This window comes from Macrobrachium nipponense, chromosome 28, assembly GCF_015104395.2.
Source record: "Macrobrachium nipponense isolate FS-2020 chromosome 28, ASM1510439v2, whole genome shotgun sequence".
Taxonomy (NCBI): Eukaryota; Metazoa; Arthropoda; class Malacostraca; order Decapoda; family Palaemonidae; genus Macrobrachium; species Macrobrachium nipponense.
In genome coordinates, this window is record NC_087217.1 from 56,559,797 (window position 1) to 56,579,023 (window position 19,227).

General features: G+C 36.6%; 1 protein-coding gene across 2 annotated transcripts in view; it reads left to right on the plus strand.

Moving 5' to 3' along the window:
* The window catches only part of LOC135201756 (cell adhesion molecule Dscam2-like), a 180,581-nt gene that overhangs the window by 66,086 nt on the left and 95,268 nt on the right, over positions 1-19,227 (plus strand). The window contains exons 10-12 of one of the 2 annotated variants that reach the window (XM_064230993.1): positions 9,660-9,821; positions 15,014-15,352; positions 19,075-19,209. In XM_064230993.1, coding sequence (XP_064087063.1) covers positions 9,660-9,821; positions 15,014-15,352; positions 19,075-19,209 — 636 coding nt within the window. Of the gene's footprint in view, positions 1-9,659; positions 9,822-15,013; positions 15,353-15,785; positions 16,074-19,074; positions 19,210-19,227 lie in introns of both variants that reach the window. The other variant, XM_064230994.1, reaches the window with a different exon arrangement.

Genomic DNA, 19,227 nt, shown 5'->3' on the forward strand with positions numbered 1-19,227 from the left:
TTTTTTGTATATTGAAATAGTGTAAGTTGAATTTTTTGTATGTTGAAATTGTTTAAGTTGATTTTTTTGTATGTTGAAATTGTTCATACTGAAATTGTTCAAGTTGAATTTTTTGTATATTGAAATTGTTTAAATTGAATTTTTTGTATATTGAAATTGTTTACGGAAATTTAGGCAGTGTATAATTTGCGGTGAAGGTCAGTTGCTGAGACATGTAAATATATTAAATTATGGACAATATATGAATGGTTGTATTATTGTATGATTGGAGCGTAATATTATATACACTTCACATACGATTTCATGAGACACGGCAGACAGATTTTTTCAAACCTAAAGTTTAGCTTTATCATTTTGTTTCGCAGCTGGGCCATGTAAAGGAAAACTGGAGCTTTTAATTGAATAATATACCAGACAGAATAAATTAAATTTCATTAATTTTTTTAGTGTCATTGTACTGATTCGTTGTACTCGTGAACCTTCGGTATATTTCAGTTTCTCTTTTATTTCATTCTTTCTCTGTTATTTAATTTGTATTTCAAGTACCGCGCCACAGTGAAGATATCATTTGTTCCCTGAGTGAAGTTTCCTGTTGTTAAAAGGCGATTGAAGGGATGAAGTTGTCTGTTTTTTTTCTGTCCCTGACATCCCCTGACAGGGCCAACACGCAAAGACACGGGAATCGTTTCTTGTTACCTAAAAATAATTCGGAATTTTTTTTTCCTGAGAGTCGGTGAGCCTGACAATGTTTGAGGAACAGATCTTTTTCGTACGTTGTTATATTCCATCGTTACTTTAAAAAGTTCATATGTATTTTATGTTTTTTTTTTTTTATTCTGTTGGGTATTTTATGTCCGTACACGCAGTCCCAGTACATAAACACCTAAAACCTACATGAATTAAAGCACTTCCACTCTTCCACCATTCTTACGGAAATTATTTGCTCCAGTCATCTTGCTTCCATTTATTTTCTCAATATATCTTGTGATCATTTTCATGTTTGTTTAGCCCCTACCGACAAAATTGGGAGTAACTATAGTAGATTCACCTCTGCCGTGCATCAGATGTCTAGGCCAGCCCCTTACGACGCTCCTGATTGGCTGTTGATAAGCCAATCATAGGGTTGGAAACTCTCAGTCTCTTTCGAGTTCAGATAGGTAGTATGTATGTTCCACCTCTCCTGGGCGATACGTCTTTCAAACGTATCCCTCAGGAGAGCTGGAATATACATCCAGCCTATGTGAACTCTCGAGAGAGACTGAGAGTTTCCAACCCTGTGATTGGCTTATCAACAGCCAATCAGGAGCGTCGTAAGGGGCTGGCCTAGGCATCTGATGCACGGCTGAGGTGAATCTACTATAGTATAGTTCTTCCTCCGATGGCTTACTGTTCGCATACCTGTCTGTTCGTCCCTCGGTGTGTTTTGTCATGCTTTCCGTGTCGTCTGAAGGATTTTTGTCAGACTTGATACAAATGCAGACCATTATGCATAATGTGCGAGAAGGGAGAGAGCGTCCATTTTGTCTGTTCGTCGTTGTTTCTGTCCCACTGCGTCGTCATCGCAACCTCTTCCTATACGGCTGAAGGATTTCAGTCAGACTTGTTTAAAAGACATAGAGACATTCTTCAGCGTTAGTCTCAAAATATGTTTTGTATTTCACCATCATTATAAGATTCTTTTTGTTTTAAAGTAGCAATGAGCAAAGTTCTGAATTAACAGACTTCATTGCTGTGTTTTTCCTATAAATGTTTATTCATTTACTTTGTGATGAAAAAGCAAAACATCTTCAATATCTAGTTGGAACAATCGGCAGTAAGACGTTGTGGGGTATGTGATTATTCATGCGAAGTATCTTTTACGTATAATATGTTTAGTATTAGGTAAAGTAATACCCTCCGTTATCCACATAATTACAATTTGTTGTTTCTGTAAAAAATAGTTTATTATTATGATATAAATTAAATCACATCTGCCTCTTGATTAAATGGCAAAACACCGTTCATTTATTATACAAAAGACACACACACACACACACACACACACACACACACACACACACACCACACACACACAGTAGGTCATTTACATAAGTTTGTTGGTTGCCTTTTTCTGGGTAATTTCAATTCAGTAATGTAAAATTAAGTCTAATGTCGAATGTAGTTTTTTTTATACTGTAGTTACGAGTAGAGAGTGTTTTACTTCCTACTTGCAAAGGAGTTTTTTTTTTATTTAATCATCCGTACGCTTCTCATCAACTATAACATATCTCGTATGTTATTTTAGGAATCAAACAGGTGTGTTTTATTCAATGAGGGACGTAGCCAATCGTCTCATATGAAAGTGGTTTACCGTCACATGCGTGTAATTATATATTTGTCCGTTATCAAAAAGATTAGTCTAGTATCCTCTGTGTAATAAGTATGCGTTCAACCTGTAGTGTTTTTCTGTTATGATTCAACTCGTCCTTTTTATACCCAGCAATTATTATTTTAATAAGAGAACATTTTTTCCCCCATGTTTACCCAGCCAGCTTTAAAGATCATTCTAAAAACTCAACCATAAATGTTTCAAACAAGCAAATCTCACGTCCAGACATTAACCTAGATTAATTTTAAGAAAACAACCAATTACGTCTCTTTAGCGAGAGGGGAAAAAATGACCCAATTATTTTTATTTCAGCAGAAATTTCACGGCCTACCTAGAACGGCAACCGTCAGGGGAAGCAATAAAACGCGGGAAAAATATTATTGGGCGCAAAGGCTTTACGAGTCCTGCGTCTGCAGAGAGAGAGAGAGAGAGAGAGAGAAACACGGCGGTGTAAATGGTGTTCCATCACTTCCCCATGCCAGAATTGTAATGGCACGTTATTTACCCTTGCAGTGTTATTCGGCTCTGTTATCTCTCTCTTTTGTTATTAACGCCGGTTATTCATTACGGAGGTCTGCTATAAAATGGCTGGTTATTCATTACGCAAGTCTGCTCTGAATGGTTGCTTTTATTTCCCGCCATTTTTCGTTCGCAAGGTCTGTCAGTTGCTTCTTTGGATGGGCTGTTGTTTTTACGAATGGTTCTATTTTTAAATTCTGTTATTGTTTGCAATTTTAAATGGCTTACTTTTATTGATTATTTGGGTGTACTTAGAAAAAAATTTTACTTTTGTATTTCCATATACATTGATTTCCTTTCTCTATCGTAGAGGGTGTTAACGAACCAATTCAGTTCTCACAAGACTTAGAAAGGACCCATTTGAAGAATGCGAATTAGGGCACGTCGGGTAATAAAAGGAGACGAAAAATGCTAATATTAATGAAAAGAAAAGATGTATGAAAATATCAAGAAAATTGCTATAAAAAATAAAAGATAAATTAAAAAGTTCTGAAAATTGAAAAGCCATACAAATTATCCATTACCAGCTAAGATGGAAATTGTGGGAAAAAGACTTTAGATTTAATAATGAACATAATAGAATTGTAAGTAAGTTTTTTATCACTAACAAGAAGGAAGACGAGTTTTCAAGGAGGAAATCTCGGATTAGACTAATCCCCCCAAATCAAGAAAGGGAAACGAGGATTTAAACGAACCAGCTTAAATATTAGAATTCCGATTAGATTCCTCGTGTCCCAAAAACAAAGAATGGAAAAAGCAGAAAGAAAGATTTATCCTTCCGAATCAACATTCAGGGCAAGAACAGGTCTGTCATCCATTGCTAACAACTTGAAGTAAGACCTGGGAATAAGGTGGATGGTGTAGCATCGTAGTGGTCGGAAGGCGCGGGGGGGTGAGGGAGGGAGGGGGTGGGGTGTGGGGAAGGGGTTGGTCATGGCAGGGGTATATCAGTAATACCGTACCTGACTTGGCATTAGGACTTGCCTCTATTCAGGCAAATTGGAAGGGCCTCCATAATCCTAGGAGATCCTCAGGAGCTTCGCCGTCAGTTCATTTCAAACACCTAACTCGATGATCATTTCCAGGATAATAGTTAGAATGGCTTCAGAGCATCAAGGCCTGACGTCGGCGGCGGCGGCGGCTCAAGGGAAAGGGGAAGGGAAATGTATTTAGTCTCTCTCTCTCTCTCTCTCTCTCTCTCTCTCTCTCTCTCTCTCTCTCTCTTACACACACACATTTATATATATATATATTATATATATATATATATATATATATATATATATATATATATATATATATATATATATATATATATATATATATATATAAAGGGTGATAATTAAGGATTTGTCACCTTCTTGCACTTTCGTTCCTTGTTGTCGCCCCTGGAAAGTAATCGAAATCTTCCAACCGTTTTGGCAGTAATGAGCACAAAAGGAAAAAAAATGCTCAAATTAGAAATATACTGAATCCTCGCTGATCTGTAATGTTATAGTAATGTAGACTGGTCTTCATCGTAGCCTGGTAACACAAATTGTCTAATCTGTCTTTTTTTAATCCAAATGACTTATAAATTTGTTACCTTAATTTGTATGGTAAAGGAAACATCCTTGACTGTATTTCCGCTTTAGGTGGACGAAATTCACACGAGGGCTGATTGGATTTGTGATTTCAGCATTTCTGTGAACATTATGGGTAGCTGGCGAGGCAGAAGAGAGATGAAGTTTCACTCTCTCCCGTTTTTGTTCTTTACCTTTATTTGATGATTTTATGTCGTTAGTAATGTATTCAGGAGCTCAAAGAGATGCTTGTAGTTATGCTTCGTTTAGATGAAGCTGGCCTTATGCCAGCATAGCCTATTCCTCCTGAAGGGTCCACGAGGTCATGCCTCCCTCCCTCCATTCCCAACCTTTAGTTTAGTTTTGATATCGGTTTTCTTCATTGCGATTCCAAGCAAAATGAATTAGGATCTTACCATTTTGAGAACTTCCTTGTAAAGTCATGATAATGAAATAGTGAAATGTTCTCAACTTCTAATATCATGAAGTTTTCCAAACATTAGCAAGCAGGCTGATTTGGAGCCATAGAACACCTTAAACCCTCAAGGTTACAAATGAGTCTACTTTAATCCCGCGCCTAATTATTTGATAATGAAGTAATAACATTTTCTCATCAACCGTTCTACATGTGGCAATTTCCTTGCCATTCTTGTGTAAGGGCGTTCATCACTGGACGCGCCTATGGCTTTATTCTAGCACATCAGGCACGTCATAGTGACGTCATAATCCTGTTATAATTAGATCATGAGATATAACAACGTAGTTTTACCACGCGAAGTTATCCATCATATCTCTTTCGGAATACTTAAGGTCTTTTGACATTAACGATTACTGATAGGAAGTTTTGCTTTCTCTCTCTCTCCCTCACTCTCTCTCCATACACGCACACAAGCACACACACACACACACACCTCAGTGTGCTTTCTTTCCCGAGACCAATTTGTGTCCCTCCTTGGTGCGCTGGAGCTGCCTCGGCCTTTCCAATTATAACAAATTGGGCATCATAAAAAAAAAAAAATATCCTCCCGCTAACCAAATACGCTTTGTTGCGACATGACATTAATGCTCCAGCTTTCAGCACTGAGTTTTGTATTTCTGTTTACATGCATACGATTATTTTATTATTTAAATATAATGTGTTTTATTTATATATTATTAACAATTACACAGTATAAAATAAACGCATATATGTATAGATCTTGTTGATATAATATAAATTATATAATAAATATATATGTGTTTTGTTTATATATACAGACATACAGACAGATGTATAAATACGCATATATGTATAGATCTGTAGATATATTATATATATATATATATATATATATATATATATATATATATATATATATATATATTATCGCGTGTGCGCGCGTTCAGATATAGATGTGGGCACCAGTTAGTGTGTCTCTTATCATAAACACAAGAACATGCACTCTCACATTCCTATTTTTGAAAAGGAATGTTTTTTTAAGTACTGTAGAAAGCAAAACTTAGTTTACTTTACAAGGAGATACCCGTCTTTAACGCTCCCTGGAAAATACTCGTTACTATATGCGGGGGCATATATAATGACGGAATGACACAGGCAAACTCACGCAATGACGTATCATTTGAACTGTACTCCTCCGAGGAAGGAGGGGGGGATGGATGCATTTGTATCCTTGGGACACTTTATGACACACTTCGTGTGGTTTTAACCTTTGCAGTCTCCCTCACTTTTTCAATTCGAAATAAATTGCATATCTAATCTTTTAGGGGATTTCTGAGCCGCTTATATTATAGTTTAATGAGTTTGATGAATAGCATGAATGCTTTGCATCAGGAGACGTATGTATTTATGTATATACTCGTATGCATATTTATGTATTTATAACATATACTAGTGTGCGAGTTATTTGCAGCTGAAAAGTGTATCTTGACGCTATTTGAAGGCTGGAGTTTGTTATGAAACAAGACGATTACAGCCACACGCCCAGTGCAATAAATCACTCCAAATTGATGTCCGTTGAGTGCACGGAACACAATAACAAATCATGTATATTCTTAGCTTTAGATGTGACTCTCATTTCTTGGCAAAGTCACTTAATTCATCCCTTGCCAAAGTCACTAAATTCTGAACTTACACGAACTGAACTTTGCCATTCATAAATTACCAACAATTTGTACGTTCATCACATTGAATATTGACGGACATTCTATATAATGCAAGGGGTCACTTACTTTATGTCTCTTAGGGACGGGCTGACCCGCCCCCCCCCCCCCCACCACCTTTCATAGAACCCGATGTAGGACTTTAAAGACTTCTTCCTCCTCCTCCTCCCGCCACTTCACCACCTTTCAGCCTTCCATTAATGACATATATACCGATAATGTAGGGGATAGCATAGTCCCAGTCTGCGGTTCTCTTTCTGTCAATCTCCTTGACGATACCTGTCAATATTTCGAAGTATTCAAGGGGGAAGGTTGAGGATGGAGAACAAGCGGAAGCGGAGAGAGAGAGAGAGAGAGAGAGAGATGAGAGAGAGAGAGAGAGAGAGAGAGAGAGAGAGAGTAGGGGATATGAAGATGAAAATATCATTCAAGTAGGGAGAGAGAGAACAGTGAGAAATACAGATGGAAGGTCAGTATATATATATATATATATATATATATATATATATATATATATATATATATATATATATATATATATATATATAGTTTTTCTCTTTCGATAATTATACTATAAAAATATTCAATAATAACTCCAGAATTTCTCTCTTCTTTCTTGCACCACCTCTCTCTCTCTCTCTCTCTCTCTCTCTCTCTCTCTCTCTCTCTCTCTATATATATATATTATATATATATATATAGTAGATATATATATACATATATATAATGTATATATATCATATGTATATATATATATATATTCGCGAGAGAGAGAGAGAGAGAGAGAGAGAGAGGGCGAGCGTGGTGCAAGAAAGAAGAGAGAAATTCTGGAATTATTATTGAATATTTTTATAGTATAATTATCAAAAGATAAAAACTAGGAAAGGAGATAATTGCTTACAGAAATGGAGATAAAGTATGAGTGAAGTGGCTTTAGAGATTGCCGCACTCTGCAACTAGAGTTTAAAAAAAGAATTCATATTGCAATTCTGTTCTTGAAGTATGTCATTACGTTTCTTTAAAAATATAGCGACTTCTGTGATTAAAGAATAAATTGTGCCATTAATTTAAAGAATAAATTGTGCCATTAATTTATATAACAACAATAGACGTTAATTGGCAGCTTAGAATTTTTACAAATATTGCCTACATTTTCTCCTGGTAACAAATTGCCAAACTTGTTTTCTTGTCATCGTTAATTACTTGGCATAGAATGGAATTCTGGACGAATAAAAAAAAAAGAAAATTATTATGAAAATAAATTTTTCAGACGGGGCATTCTAATAAAAATGTCACGATAAGAGCTTGAAAAAACTGGCATGGTTCCCAGGGCCTTTTTTTTTTTCTTTCTCTCATTCCTTCTTTAATAAAAAATAAAGGGTTATATTCCAAGGAAATTAAAACGTATCATATCACAGGCAGCGCACGTCACACTGGTGCCGGGAGCGGAAGCTGGAATTGTCGTACCGCGCCATTAGCGAGGGACTGAGTAGGGAACACCATGCTCAGATAAGCGCCTAAGTAGCTTTCAAATGAGACATTGTTTCCTGTTCTGCAGAAGGGACAGTGATAAGGGTGAAGATGAGAGGAAAAGATTAATCCTTTATTTGTATTTTTAGCTTATTTGTTTTTATGTACTTTGTCCCCTTGTGTTCTGGAGGGTGTTGGGGGGGTGGGGGGGGGGGGGGGGGGGGGGGGGGGGGGTGGTGGGGAGGCAGAGTTCTTGCACAAGTTTCCAAGTAAATGTTTCAAGTTAGTCCAATTTTGGTATCCGCCAGGGTTGGCGGTGGCCCAGTAGTTAACATTTTTCTCCTTTTACGGTAGCATACCGAACTGTCCTAAAGCTTCTTTTTATTTATTTATTTTTAAATAAAGAGGTTCACACCCCACGATGAACAGTTGGATCCACTATAGGTACGAGTAAATGCAATAGGCTCGAATTTGCAGTTCAAAATGTTGATTTCTGTGCATTAGATGTTTTTTTAGACTGCAATGTTGTTATTTCTGATTACAGATTTTGTTTTTATCACCCTCAGATCCAGTGAATGTTTGGTAAACAAAGTTACTAATAATTTACTCTTTTCATTGAAACGTCTATATTTATATTTATATATATATAATATATATAATATTATATATATATATATTATACTATGTATGTATGTAATTATGTATATATATAATATATATGTGTGTGTGTGTGGTGTGTGTGTGTGTGTGTATTATGTATAACTGAGTCACAAAAGTTTTAGAACATGATAAATGCATAAATAAAGGTATAAGCCACGAAGGAAATGTGAAAACATTGGAGTGGCTGCAAAAATCCTGTCGACTCGATCAACGTGGCCTTTACTTTAAACAGGCAGGGGTCGTCTTGGCTGGGAAGCATTAAGGTAGGTTGTTTTGGTCCCCCCCGGACAGATTCTTGAATAAAGCTGTACCTCCCAGTGTTTTCCCCACTTTCCGCCTTTGTGCTTTTTACCACTTTTAATATAATATTTATAATATAAATATATACTATTATCTATATTCTCTAATATTCTATATATATTAATAGTATTGTATTGTATGGTAATGTTTAATGTACCTGTAATGTTGTAATGGTCCTCTAGTTTCATATTTTCTTTTTTTATTTGGAGCTTGCAATTTCTTTCGACTCTACCAAAGTCCTTTACTTTAGCAGTCAGTCTGCTGAGTATAGGATGTTGAGTCGAAAGATCTTGCAGCTACTCCAGTGTTTCACTTTCCTTTGTGGCTTATACCTTTATATATATATATATATATATATATATATATATATATATATATATATATATATATATGTATGTATGTATGTATGTATGTATGCATGTATGTATATATATTTCATATTTAGTTTTATTTGGCGCTTGCAGTTTCAAAGACACTCGCTCCCATAACTTTCAGGAGACAATGAACTTAGGTCAGACCCTACTGGGTCAATCGTGTAAGTTGCCAAAGGATATAGAAAAAAAATTACTGAAGTTTCATATGAAGATCTTCATTTGGTCCTGTTTACTTTCCTCCCGCAGAGGGCATAGCCTTGACAGCCAGCCTCGGACGGAGGGTGGAGACCGACGGGACTCTGATCATAGAGACCGTGAAGAGACCAGACGACGTCGGCATCTATACGTGTTTGGCGTCCAAGAACCAAGGGCGGACGGCGACGGGTTCCGTACAAGTATCTGTTTTAGGTGAGTTTTGTGGTGTTAGAGAGTACTTTAATTTTTTTTCTAGTGTTAATCTTTGGTGACCAGTCATTTTTTAAATTAGTTTCTAGTTATATAAACTTGATATTATATTTGAAAAAGTACTAAGAAGAAGTAACAATATCTGTATATGTATTTGAGTATTAAGAAAAAAATATATATAGAGGTATATATACACACAGAAATATACATATAGACAAACAAACACACACATATATGTATATATGTATATATTATACCTATTGATATTGTGTATGTATGTTATACATGTCTTACTTTTGAATTACAACTTTTTGACCTTTTAAATCTGTTACCTTGAAGCTGTATTTTCAGTACGTAATACGGATTAAGCAATAGAAAGTGTTTTCCCAGATGAACAATATCAGTTGATTAATATAAATTCAAGGAATTAAAAATCTTTAAATCTGGAGTAAGAGGAGAATTAAGACGGATCCCGAAGGTGTTTTAAGTGATAACGATGCCAGATGTATGTATGTGATGTTGGGACTTTATGGTAATATATGTTGTTTTCTTCTTTGTTTTCATGTTGCTAGAGTTAGGTTGGGACTTGGGAGGTTAAGTGAGTGTTGTCAGAGTGGACAAACATACATGAGGTTTCGTATTAGGTTGAGTGGAGGTTTTAGATGAAGAGAATCTGTGTGATAGTTAAGTAAATTAAAACATTATTTTTAAGAGAACGTTTTAAGTATGGTCATTACTTTACAATATCAACCTGTTGCCATTTTATATCAATACTAATTTTTATTTATTCAACTCAATTTCCGGCAGCATTTTACTTTTACCTTGCTTAATAAGGATCTGTATTTTCGGAGCTCTCTCTTAATTTACGTTCTCTTCACGTTAATATCTGCAACAGGGAACGATTTATCTTCCGAGATTAATTAGTTTAATTTTAGACAGCTGCAGAAGATTTACTGTGAGGAGATTACCTCTGTAGGTGTAAGCTTGTGTGCTATAAATTTGTTTGCTGCGTATTTATGAAAATTTAATTGTGTATGTAATACATTCAGTGTATTGTGCACTTGTTGAGAACTTGAAGTCAAAGGAGTAATGGGAATATTGCTGTAAAATTTCTTACGATGAAAGCATAATTATGTACAGCACGTTAAAAACACGCACGAATGTATGCTTTTTTTAGGTGCTCCGATATATATATATATATATATAATATATATTTATATATATATGATATATAATATAATTTATATATACGTACACACACACACACATATATATATATATATATATATATATATATATATATGTATATATACATATGTATATATATATATATATATATGTATATATATGTATAATATATATATATATATATATATATATATAGTATATATATATATATATATATACTATATATATATATATATATATATATATATATATATATATATATATATATATATATATATATATGAGAGTGCATACACATGGACAGGCAGTATCCCGAGAGAAATGAACACCATAACATATGAGGTTTTGATTACCGCCATTATGAACCGGCCACGCTTCTCAACGTTCATCAGCTGATAATGACCGTTCTTAACGACCAACCCTTCCACCTCCTTTCCCTTCCCCTCCCTTCATCCTCCCCCCCGTCACTTGACTCGCCTGGCACTGTCCGTTCTAAATGGTCCTCTTCTAACGGGGGGTCGTCGTTTCTAGTGCCGTATCTCGAAGTGCCGGATTCTGGCCCTGTTCCAGAAATTCTGAGTAAATATCATTGGGTACAATTCCTTCTGCATTTATGCAGTAGTCCGTAGTCGAGAGCTGGATGAGGGAATTGTGGAACGGTTAGGAGCTGGGGAAGGACTTTTTAAATCATATTTTTCGCATTGAAGGGGTTCTCTCAATTTTAGAGATGGTTGTTATTATTATTATTATTATTATTATTATTATTATTATTTATATTATATTATTATTATTATTATAGCTTTTCAACGGCCATTTAAATTTATATAGAATCTTCTCAATTCTTCTTCTTATGCTTTTCTCATCAGCATGTAGCTGGTATATCAGGTCTCCTAAGGACATATAAAGATTTCAGTTGTCTTAGATAATAAAGAAAAGATGATAAGAATAATTGAGAAGATTTTATGTGAGTTCAATGCCGTTGAAACAGCTACTATAATATTCAATGCTACTGCCCTCACTGTAGGTCTCCTTCCTTATTATTATTATATTATTATTATTATTATTATTATTATTATTATTATTATTATTTTATATTATATTATATGAGTTTATTATAACATGTTCGCTCTCGGGCTTGATAGTGATAATGATATTTCATTTTTTTTTTTTGGCAAGAAAGTGCTTTACATAGGTACATTTTAATCATACGTATGTTTACTTATAAAGATGATCAAGATAATAATAATTTTATTGTCGTAGTTGTTGTCACCAATGTGAGTAATCTCTCTAGAAACCCAAAAACGCATTACTCGTGACGTTCTAAGATGCTTAGACGCGAGCTACTTATCCTTTCCTCGTCGGTTTCAGGAAATTGAAAGACTTATTTATTATAGATAGTAACGAAAGCGTTTCCGGTAACCTTTTTCAGTATCATACAAGAGAGTTCTTTACCTTACAAAGCGCCCAAGATTTAAACATTTGTCCAGCTTTTCGAAGAACACAGATTAATGAAACGACTATGTTTAGAATATAGAGATTTCTTGTCTTCAGATTCAAAAGCATTTGGACTTTGTTAGGAATCATTAGGGATAATTAAATTTGGTTAAATAGATAATGGAAGAATAAGGATGATGGTATTGTAGTAGCTCCTTCCCTGATCATTTAGGCTTTGAGGGCCATATCATTAATTCCATTAGATTTTATCGTCTTTCACATATTACTGCGCATTTAACATATTCGGCCGTAAAGATAAAGAACTTCATTTGTAATTGGGACAGAGTGAATATATTGGATCATTTTGCGATGAAATTTACGGAAACGAACTGTTAAGGGCGGGTGATGAGATGAATCGTATTCGATTCTTTATTGTTATTATATTATTATTATTATTATTAATTATGTAAAGGAAATGGTGGTAGTTTTTACCAAGGTATATATCCCTTATTTTATATACCTTGGTTTTTACAGGATAAGCCAAATACTATGAACCGTAATGAAATCATCCACTAAGTAAAGTGCCCTTTTTTGTAAGAACAATAAGGAAGAGAACAAAGAATATGTAAATAAGAGAACAAATAACAAATACAGGCAGAAAATGATTAAGTAAAAACATAACATTGTTAAATACTCAAACTAGGGAGCATGAACCACAGGCATTGCAAGTCCTGGGTGCAGAGTGCAATCTTCCGAAGACTCACCATTATGCACAGCAGGTGCTTCACAGTACACAAGGTTTCTAGAGTACACGCTCAGCAGTTGCCAGTACAGGTCAGAAACCAACAAGCTACTCGGATTGATGAATTTGAAGAAATTTCGACATTTATTTATTTCATTGGCTAATTCGTAGATAGCCCTCTGTCCATAAGCACTTATCTTCCACACACACACACACACACACACACACACACACACACACACACACACACACACACACACACACGGGAGAAATCCTTTCTTGTTTGGGCATAAATCCTTCTTAAGCGTTCATTATCAGTCTGATGTACCTTTTTTTTTTTGGTGTGTGAATCTTCTTGCATATATGCTACAGCCGAACCTCACGTTTCAGGGGACGTTCATTGCTTGATTTGTTTGCGAAAGTTCATTGGAACGTGTGACAGTAATTTATATAATTATAATGTATTTCTCTTTATATGATATATATATATATATATATATATATATATATATATACATGTGTGTGTTTGTGAATGTATGTATGTATGTAGTACGTATGTAGGTAGGTAGGTAGGTGGGTAGGTATGTGTGTGTGTGTGTGTGTTCAACTATACACCATCTCCGATGAGGTGAGGGTGTGTATGTATACCTTTTTTGTATGTTCTATATTTTTACAAGAAATATTAACTGTACTAATCTATTGTAGCTATTCTAACCATTTTTAATACCTTCATCAAATCGGGTTACATAGATTGTAAGGCTGCAACATAATACGTATCCTTTCAGTTTTTCTCGCCTTCAGTGACTTTCCAGATGATCCTTTTCGTAGCTTTTCCAGAACTGATCGCCTAAAAAAAGAAAAAAAGAAAAAAAGTCAGACTTCATAAAATGTTCTAAATTACTCGAAATTGCTGAAACCCGATCTGTTGCTTATGCTCTTAACCGTGGATCGCGCTCTCGTTTGTTTTCCTGTTGCTAGGATACGAAAAGTGCTACGTCTGTTATTAACTGGCAATAAAGATATAAATTAATGCTTAACTTGTGAGGACGCGATGTAAATTCTATATGTAATCTTTGGTAATGAAGATATCAGTTATGTAATTAATCCCTGAGAGTGAAATTGCCCATTCTGTTATTAACCTTTGGGGTGCAGTTGTAAACTCTGTAATTAACCTGAGGATGAAGATGAAAACTTCCGTAATAATTAATCCTCGATAATGAATAAGTTAAATCTGTAATTAACCTTTGCGGATAACGTGTGAACTCTTTGATCAACCTTTGACCATGAACTGGCTCTTAGTAGAAAATTCTACCCATCCTCTCATCAATGGAATATTTGAGAACAACTGTTATATTTTCAATAAACAAAACTTCTCCTTGTTTTTAACGTTACTCCTTATTAAAAGTCAAATTTTGCATTACTGTTACCATTAAAATTATAGGGCAAAATATATGTGATAATAATCCTTAGATTGAAATTTGTAATGTCACCACATTTGATGATTTGTTTAGTTTCTCTTTATTAAAGAGTGGAAAGTAAATCGAGGTAATGGGCGTGAAGGCAATTTTAACTAATATGATGTAATAGGACTGGACAGTTTCAGTTTCATTGAAGATTAAGTTTGCAATCAGTCCATCTCTAACGTCAAGTGTTAGTATCTACTGTAGGGTACATTTTTAATCCCTAATGATTTAACCTGTCCTATCGCAGGTGTGTAAGTCTCATGCAATCACAGAAAAACAAAGCCAGGTAAGCACCAGATATAACAACTCAAACTCTCCAGTTTTCGTTTTCCAACTAATTAATATTTAACCCCACCCGTGTCCTCTAGTTCCCCCCAAGCTTAGCCCATTCGTGGCCATCGGTTTGGTGAATGCAGGGGAACGGGTGACCATCACCTGCACAGTCTCCCGCGGGGACGAGCCCCTGACCTTCCGTTGGCTGTGGGATGGGTCCCCCCTGCCTCTCGGGGGCGTTGGAGGAGGAGGAGGAGGAGGAGGAGGTGGTGGTGGAGGTCACGGGGGCAGCGGCCTGACGGTGATGACAATGAACGCTTTCAACTCTGTGCTCAGCATCGAGAGTGTGCAAAGACACCACGGGGGAGATTACACCTGCGTCGTCACCAATGATGCAGCCTCTGCCAGCATCACCTACACGCTAACTGTCCACGGTACACTACTACATGCTCCATCCCGCCCTCAATCATAACACGTCCCTCTTCTCCCCCTGACCCACCCCCTTCTTCTGGCATCCTTCCCTATTTAAAAAGAAAGGGTAGGTTATGCAAACCTTCCCCAACCCCCTTGGCACGTCTTTTAAAGTCTTTTTATTATTATGTCTTCGTGGGAATCCTGCTGGTCTCCCTCATCCTCCTAACTGTTCCTCCTTCACTCCTTCCCGGTCCCCGTTCCGTGAGTCTCCTTTTCCCCTCATCCTTCATCCTGTCAGATCCTCCCTCCCGAGTGTCACCCCCACCCACCAAATTTCCTTCCATTCCTCTCCACTTTTTCTTATTATTTTGATCTCGTTTTTTCTCGTCTCTTCGATATGTGTGTGATGAACGAAATCCTAACTTTAGTGTTTTTTATCTGCCCCCTTTACAGTTCCCCCTCGTATTGAACCTTTTTCGTTCCAAGATGGTTTGTCCGAAGGCATGCGAACCCGTGTGGTTTGTGGAGTCAATCAGGGGGATTCCCCATTAAAACTGGAATGGCTGAAGGACGGGCGGCCTCTCTCCTTGGGAGGGCCGCCCGATATACAGGTGAAGGTCATAGATGAATTCTCAAGTGTCCTTGCCATGACTTTGACGGCGGCGCACTCAGGGCGCTATACTTGCAGGGCGCACAATGAGGCCGCCGTGGTTCGCTTCACTGCCTCCCTCAGCGTCCACGGTAAGGTAGTCGGCGGTCTACAGCCTCCACACAGCAATCGCACAGCACCCACCAAAAAAAAAAAAAAAAAAAAAAAAAAATAAGATTAAAGATAATAAAAAAAAGTAATAGCACATCTCACGTAGCGTAGCCAAGGTAACGTTCTCTATCTCACACCGAGTTTCACCGCCCACCAACCAAACCACAGCACCTGCGTAGCTACGCCTTGCCACTGCAACGACCATTTCCTACTAATACTACTACTACTACTACTAATACCACTACTACTACTACCACCACCACTACTGCTGCTGCTGCTGCGTTATATCAGCATCTACGTTATATAACTCACGCTCTGTAGGATCTGCATGGTTTTTTTATCTCTCTCTCTCGTTCTCTCTCTCTGTTCCTCTTGTCTCCCACCATGTGCATGTCTCTCCTTCCTCATGAATTCCTCCCGAGTTTTATTTGAGTTTTCTCTGTTCCTTCCCACCGTAGAGCATGGTCTGTTTCCCAGTTGGAACGATGGATGGTTCTTTTCCTGGTGGTTTTCGAATAAAAAATAAGTATCTCCAGTATTGCCTTGTTATGCTTCACGGAAATTGTTTGCTCTCTTCATTGGAATGCACCAGGAGAAGCATTATCCATCAACTGCATGAAGTTAGGAATAAGATTAGCATTAGTGTCTTTTGATAAGATGATAATATTGTTATATGTAAGGGATTATCAAGCTTCCTTGAGCACTAATAAAACATTTTACCTCTCAGTGCAGGTCCAGCCTTAAAAAATATACCTTTAACGAATTCTTAAACTCATTTTAATGACATGAAAAATATTTTTCAGTCAGTTTAAATTTCCATTGCGAATCGGTCATGTGTGTTTTACGTCAGTGTCTGTAGCAGATAAGGTGTAAGGTGTTTTAGGTCCTTTTTAGCCTTAATCACAAGTCTTGATGATAAAGTATTAAAACAATTTACAACTTACGAATCAGTCATTTCAAGTTGGTCTGATTCTGTTCAATCAAGTTATTCACAACGGATATGCGGTGCTCTTGATATTAAAGACTTGGAGCAAATGATTGCGATACCAGTCTGTTGTAAGTGGTTTTTCTGGAGGAGGTGTCTCGATCAAGATTTCTTTCATTTTGCAAAAAGGAAGTCATTAAAACAAATGCAATATGTTTTCACAATTTTGCTGCTAAACTTTGCCCCGAGCAGCTATTGTTAGCGCATGCGAGTATTTTCTGGCTCGTGTTGTTTCACCTTAACGAAAGTTTTTAATTACTGACAAGAAGAGAACTGCAAATTACTCGCATCAGTTTCCTCGTCATTAAAGGAGAGAGTTATTCAATCTCGGCAGCAAGTCAGAGATGGTATATAACTTGCATATTCATCTCTCTTACCAAATATAAGAAATCACCTTTATGTTAGCTAGTTCGGGATCCTGATAAAATACCGTGAAATGATCACAGAGATCGCCTCTTGATTTTGATTATCGTGAGCTGACGTTGGTTGCTTTTAACTCTGGAATATATAACCTCTGACCTAAACATTTTGATGGATGATGGTGACCTTCATACTCACTACTTGGTAGGTAATCGCAGCACTGACACGAATTCGTGTCAGTGATTTGATTGATATTTCTTTCATAAATGGACGTATACTGCCTGACTGTTTATTCGCCTTTCTAGATGCTGGTTGTATCGTCATGCTGCCTTTATTTAACAAATTTTAAATAACTGCAGTCAGTGTTACGGCCATGATACGTTTGATTCAGCATTTGTTTCTCACGTCGTAATTTCTTCAGTGCTACGTGTCGACGAAATTTTATGATCATCCTGTAAAGATTTGTAACTTTTATGATGATTGTGAAACGTACATATTTATATGTGCAATTTTACATAATTTTCGGGCATGAAATGGTAGACAGTGTTATCGTCACTGACGATCCATTTAAAAGTATTATCTGATGTCTCTCCTTTTTTTGTTTTCTTTTTTATTATAGTGAACCACTCGATGTGTTTTATACGCCTTGTATGTTCAATTATTTGGTGTAGCACAACACCTAATCTATTGTCGCATTTTCGGTGTGGTATTTTGGCCCCGGATTTGAAACGTGTTCAAGAATTTTACTTATTTATTTATTTGATTGTTAGTTCATTACGAGGTGCAAAATCCGGTAAAATATGTCTTAAAACTACTCTTTCGGATATCAGTTAGTCTTCACAGAACATTAAGCTAATTTTCCCTTGGGCAATACGAACTTTGAACGCTCCTAATTATTTTGTAAACTGTTTAACCATAAGACTATCGTTTAGACGATTAATACGTTGTTTGTAAAGTGAATCATACTGTGTTTGTGCCTTTTTATTTCATACGAATGTATTATAAAAGAAAGATTCTCACTCAGAAAGTTTTAATGAGGGAATCAACAAACGACATAAACCCAAGGAAGCGGCTCGAATTACATTATATCTGCGTATACGGTTTGCCGTCACTGTATGTTTTCGACATCATACGGTAACGCCAAAGAATCTGATATTGTTCGTAGCAAGTCCATAGCCTTTAGAGGGCTGCAGTGGAACCTTTGCTCCGTGAGTTTATTCACTTAATATCAGGGTTCATGAAATGTGGCAACTTCGTTGTTTATATTGTAGGTATCGTTGTTTCAGTACTGATGAAGAGACTTATGCTGTGTACGTGTCAGATGTTTAAGAGATATGATTCGTTTTTATTTGTAGCAAACAGAATTTCGTACTTGGACACGGCGGGTGTTCATTTGAACCGGTCATTACGATGTATTGATTCCCTATCCGCGTCTTCTGTCGGAATATACGTGCTCCGATGCCTAAAAATCCTAATTTTCAACCGTCTTTCGCCCACTTATCAGCCGTTTATGACATCCAAGTTATTATTTAATATATTAATATGTTAACTCACTGACAGGACTTCCTTCCTGTTTTGGTGGAGAGGATCCTAGAATCCCTTCCTGTCTTCTGACCTTTATCCCTCTGCCACTTCAGTGCCTCCCACGTGGGTGCTGGAACCTATGGACGCCCGAGTGAGTCGGGGTCACGCCCTTATGATCGACTGCGTCGCCCGCGGCCACCCGGATCCCAATGTCACTTGGAAGAAGAAGATCGACGAAGACCCTAATAGTAAGTGATTCCTTTGCG